At 44.5% G+C, this 5,836-nt stretch overlaps 1 protein-coding gene across 1 annotated transcript; it reads left to right on the top strand.

The window, feature by feature from the left end:
- The first annotated feature begins 2,074 nt into the window (after positions 1–2,074).
- LOC119319034 (UNC93-like protein 1) lies at positions 2,075–4,574 on the top strand. Its single transcript, XM_037593553.1, has 2 exons — positions 2,075–3,256; positions 4,139–4,574. The coding sequence occupies exons 1-2, from the start codon at positions 2,088–2,090 to the stop codon at positions 4,359–4,361; spliced, it is 1,392 nt and encodes a 463-aa protein (XP_037449450.1). The 5' UTR covers positions 2,075–2,087; the 3' UTR covers positions 4,362–4,574.
- Positions 4,575–5,836: the final 1,262 nt, after the last annotated feature.

The raw sequence follows: 5,836 nt of genomic DNA, 5'->3' as shown, positions 1-5,836 counted from the left end.
GCCCTACCCATGACTTAAGGGGTAGGGTATGGGTACTATCCATGGGTATAAAATTGTATCCATACCCTATCCATGCGGGTACGGTATCCGCGGATACCCGTACCCATGGGTAAAATTGCCATCCATAGACTCAAGCGATGCAAAATAGCACATGTGGGTGGCTCTCGTGCTGCAATTAGGTGTGAGCTCCTGCAGGCTGGGCGCACCCTATAGGTGAGTTTGCATGTGTTCTGCTTTAATCTCCCTTTAATATCGCTTAACTTCTAATCAACACAACGGTGCTCCGATTGATAAGGTCTACACGAAAAAGATCCACACCGATGTTGTGGTTCCATTTAGACGATTGGTTCGTAGTTTCGTCGACCGTAAATGCTCAATTTTGTGTTCATATTTGGAGCTATTTTGGACGAATTTCTTCAAACTTGCCGTGCACGGTTGACTGTTTAAAATTTTCTTTGACCACTAGCTTCATCACGACATTTCAAACGACTTTCATGCTGTATGTTATCTGTTTTGATGACTGTAGATGAGTAGATCTACATCTTTCTGGTATACTATAGGAATGCATGTTTGTGGTCTATTTTAAGGAGACTTCTTAATCTCTTTTGGTCCCTTCCAATCTACTACACAATGTTGCTCTGATTCGAGATAAGTTCTACAAGAAAAGATGCACATCGATGTCGTGGTTCCATTCATACGGTCGGTTTATAGTTTCGTTGACCGTATATATTTAATTTCTTATTCATGTTTGGAGAAATTTTGGGTGATTTCGCCAAATTCGGCATGCACGGTCGACCGTTTGAAATTCCCTTTTACTAGAAGCTTCATCTCAATGTTTCACATGACTTTTATATGTTTTCTGTTTCAACGATCATAGACGAGTATATGTGTATCTTCCTATTATACTGTACTAAGGTGGTTATGTGATGATTTATGGTTTAGACAAAATTCAGAGTGGCTTCTTTCTGTTCTCATTGATCATCGTCAACCTTGTTGGATGGGTGCAATGTTGTGCTCGGCACCGCTTCTGGCCTCGTTCCTCTCGGTCTCCTTGCCCGTGACCTACTATACTGATGTCGCCATCGCAAGCACGTTGTCAAGGAACTCTACTACAACTTTGTGTGTCATGTATAGTTGTTAACTCTTAATCACATTAACCTATGCAACGAAACACCGTGTAGTTGCATCAGTCCAACCAATGCAAACAACCAAACGCCATTGAAAATTGCTCCCCTAATGCTGGGAGCCTACATACAGGCATCCAAACCATGTGCAAATGATGGTTTTTTACCTGTTTTTTCCTAGCCAGGTCCAACTAGGACAAGTATGTAAAGCGTCCAAAAACAATGTTGGCGACCAAACGTGCCCATAATGTGTGGCGAGAAGGAGAAGTGAAAACCAAAGGGTTCTCCTACTTGGACTTCAATTTGTCATATTGTACTGGGCAGAAAGAATTTCTTTCATAAAATGCATAAGGTAAAATATCTCCTCTTCCTGTCAACATGGACGGTCTTACATTGTATGTAGACGAAATAAATGCTATATGTCATCTTCAAGAGTTCCCACTTGGATGTCGCCCTACTGTAGTTGTCAGGAAGAATACATTTGACAAGGACATTAGATTCTCTGAAATCTTCTGTGAATTCATTTGGCTGTAAATTTAGCAACCCTCTAAATATTCCAATGCAACAACTTGACCAAGAAATAATAATTCTAGATGCCTCATCATCCTAGCATAATCTTTTTTTTCGCGGGAAATATGGTAAATTGGTAGACCTGTGTTGAGTCCAAACTTAGTCAAGTACACCCTATTCATTTTATCCTGACTTTATCTATACTTTTCTTCCCTCGTGCTTCTATTCGTCTCTCTCTCTCTCTCTCTCTCTCTCTCTCTCTCTCTGACAAATTACAAAGCATCTTGGTACGATTCAGAAATAATAATATTGGCACAATTCTTGGCAGCCTGTTCTGTTTACAAGCCCACATATATTACTACTATAACCGTACGTACGTACGTGCCCTTTAGCTTGGGCAGAGGATAGTGTTTATCAACATTGGTGGCTCGCAGAGTACTCAACCTGCCCGATATGCAGATGCTGTACCTGGAGGTGGCCGAGGAGGGGAAGCGGTCAGCTCCGGCTAAGCGCGGGCTTCTCCGCTACAACTCGCCGCTGGCGCAGGTGTTCCTAACTGGCCTCGTGTGCTTCTGCTGCTGTGGCATGTTCAATGCGCTCTCGGGCCTCGGCGGTGCCGGCCAGCTTGACCACACCGTCGCCGACGACGCCAACACCAGCCTCTACGCCTGCTTCACCGTATTCGGCATCCTGGGCGTTGCGGCCAACAACATCCTCGGCCCACGTACCACCCTCCTCCTCGGCGCCCTCACTTACCCACTCTATGACGCCTCCTTTCTCTACTACAACCACCGTCGCTCTGTGGGCTTCCCCATTGCCGCGGGAGCCATCCTCGGCGCTGGCTGTGGGTTCCTCTGGGCCGCCCAAGGCGCAATCATAACCGCCTATCCGCCGCCAAACCGCCGCGGCACCTATATCTCCCTCTTCTTGTGCCTCTACAACCTGGGAGGTGTCTTCGGGGGCCTTTTCCCCTTCTCATTCAACTACCACCGTGGCAGCGAAGCCGCCAGCGTCAACGACGGCACCTACATCGCGTACATGGCCTTCATGCTCCTCGGCGCCGCGCTCACACTCCTCATCCTACCACCCAGCAAGATCGTCCGTGACGACGGGAGTAAGGTGGCAGGGGTCGCCTACTCCTCCCCGGCCACAGAAGGCGCGGAAATCATTAAGCTCTTTGGCAACTGGAAGATGCTTCTCGTGCTCCCCGCGGTGTGGGACAGCAACTTCTTCTACACCTACCAGTTTAACAACGTCAATGGCGTCCTCTTTACGCTCCGTACCAAGGGCCTCAACAATGTCTTCTACTGGGGCGCACGCATGATCGGCTCCGCTGCCAGTGGCTACTTCCTCGACTTTGGGTTCACCAGCCGCCGGAAGAGGGGCCTCGTCGGGATCGCCCTCGCCGCCACGCTAAGCACCGTCATCTGGGGAGGAGGCCTGGCCAACCAACTCAGGTACAAGGACGGCAAGTGGGATGACCTCATCGATTTCAAGGACGGACGCCGTTATGCTGGTCCATTTCTGCTTTTCTTCAGCTACGGGCTGCTGGACGCCATGTTCCAGAGTCTCATCTACTGGATCATCGGCGCCCTCACTGACGATTCACAGGTCCTCAGCAGGTAAAAAATTCTATCTCAAGTTTAGTTCATAATGCTATTTTTCCATCGGGAGAATGGAAACCAATATTCGGTGGAAATCGATGAAAACCATGTGAAAACGATGTCTTGAAGTTTTGGAAAAATCTAAAAAAACAGGGGTTAAGGTTTTTAACTTCGGAAACAAAATAATTCCGGACCTCACCGAAATACGTGAAATTTCGGATATTTCAGCAATTATTTCGGATTTTGAGATTTCAAATTTTACTTAATTGTAATAAATTATAACATAATTTAAATTTTAGTTTAAAATCATTTTGAATATACCTCAAAATTTCGGTGTTAAAAATATTTCGGACGCCACTGAAATATGTGACATTTTGGAAATTTCATTGAAATTTCCTTAAAATTCTTAACCCTTGTTAAGAAGGTGATGTTCTATTGTCATGCAAAAGTTTAAGCTCGAACACCTTATGGGGTGTGTGCTACGGAAAAACAAAATCAGCTCCGAGTAGTGCCGAACAATAACGTCACTATTCATGGCTGAATTTATCTTTTTCATATCTCGCACTCCGTCATGTGTTTTAACTTGAAACTTCTCATGACAATAAAACATCCTCCTCTTGATATCCCACATTTTTTCCAGATTTTTTAGAAATTTTTAAACATGGTTTTCAGGAAGTTTTCTTTGAATGTTGGTTCCCGTATGATATTCTGGTAGCTTGAGATAGATTGTTACTTCTGAATTCTGGTCGCAAAAGGATTCTGACAAAAAAATATAGAGAATTTGAGAATAAAGCTAGTACTTATCTAGCTAGCTTTTCCTCAAAAGATTATTCTCCTAGAGATCAGTTGTCTTTTCTCTTATTCGCATTGCATATGAACCACTCTTGAGCTCTTGTGCAGGTATTGCGGGTTCTACAATGCTGTTCAGAGTGCAGGGGCGGCTGTTGCATGGCAAGTCGACAGGCACAAGGCACCCCTGATTTCCCAGCTGATTGTGAACTGGGTGCTCATGACTGTCAGCTATCCTTTGCTTGCCCTACTGGTCTTCTTGGCTGTAAAGGATGAGGACAGTTCAGTTTCCTTGGACGAGCAGGGTGGCCAAGACGTTGTCTGCACCAATTAGCTACAGCTTTCAGTTAGTAATTAAATTTTGCAGCGCCATTCAGTACTCACTCTTCAGTACCGTGTTTGCACCTCGAAATAACGGAACTGCCACTATAGAAAAAACACATGTCGCCGTGTATTCTATGTAAGCCGACCCTAAAAACACGGGTGCTCGGCTTATATGGGTGTAAACCAAGTTGGAAATAAATAACCCATGGCAAAAAAAATCTCGGTTAGCATGTCCGTAAACCGAGAAGTGATAGGAAAAGATCTCGGCTTACGCAAAATTCTCAGCATATAATAATAAAAACATCTTGGCTTACGTTGGTTTTCCGGCAACCCTCCTTGCCACGTGGCCGCTGTCGACGTGCTTAACCGCTAGCATGAGGGCCGTCGATATAAGCCGAGTACGAGTGTGGTTTTCTACACCCTGGCTCGGTGCACCCTGCTACACTCCGGAAAAAAAACGTAGCAAAGCATTTCAAAATACTATAAAACTTTGCAGGAATGATTATAAATAAATGATATAGGTTCTTGCAAAGTTTGATGGTCAAATGACATCCGAAAACCTCTGTACAAAAAATACTCAAAATATAAAAGAATTGTTCAGAGCTCCTTGGATGTCATTTGATCACCAAGCTTTGCAAGCATTTGTCAAATTTATTTATAATCATTCCCACAAACTTTCAGATTTTTACAAAATGTTGCCATTTTTCTGGCAGGGGTGTACCGGGGATGCACCAAGCTGGGGCTCAGCCACTAATTTCCCAAGCCGATTACACTCTTTCGGTGCTCGGCTTATGTTTTTATTTTTTCTAATGGAAAACCCTCCCTTATAAGATGAATGTGTGTGTTTTTACACCCGGCTTATGTTTGCATTATATATATCGTGGCCACACACGCATGCCCCCTTCGTCTTCGCACGCGCGTGCGGCGACACTATGTTAACTTGCCACGCTGCCGCCCTCTTCTTCCATGAGCGCACCGCCGCCTGCGACCCTCTTCATCTCCGCCGTTTGTCACAGCAGCAGCCGCCAGCTCTTCATCTCCCACACAGTCGGTTGCCTGCACCACTACCGACATCATCGTACGCAACTGCCGCCAACCACCAGACGCAGCCGCGACTGCCACCGACAATCGCCAGCGCCAACCACCCGCCGTCCTTGAAATGTTATATGGATGTTTGTGTGTGGATACAAAATAGCTAGCTATATATGGATGCTATCCAGATAGGTAGATATTAGGCGGGTTAGGATCGATGATTGATATAAATTATGATAAATTTTTGTATGGATGTGATAATGCATGTGGATGCAATTGGGGATTGATGATTGATATAGCTAGTAATTGAAATTTGATACAGATATATATGATGGATTGTATAAATAATATATATGGATGCGTGAGCTTGATTTTTTAGCAATATTGAAAAAAAATTGATATGGATGATATATCTTTTCTTTTTCTTTTTCTTCATGTATGATAGCATTTTAT

Source organism: Triticum dicoccoides, chromosome 6A (assembly GCF_002162155.2).
Source record: "Triticum dicoccoides isolate Atlit2015 ecotype Zavitan chromosome 6A, WEW_v2.0, whole genome shotgun sequence".
Lineage (NCBI taxonomy): Eukaryota > Viridiplantae > Streptophyta > Magnoliopsida > Poales > Poaceae > Triticum > Triticum dicoccoides.
Note: the sequence above shows the minus strand (reverse complement) of the source record. Positions and strands in the feature narration are given on the sequence as shown.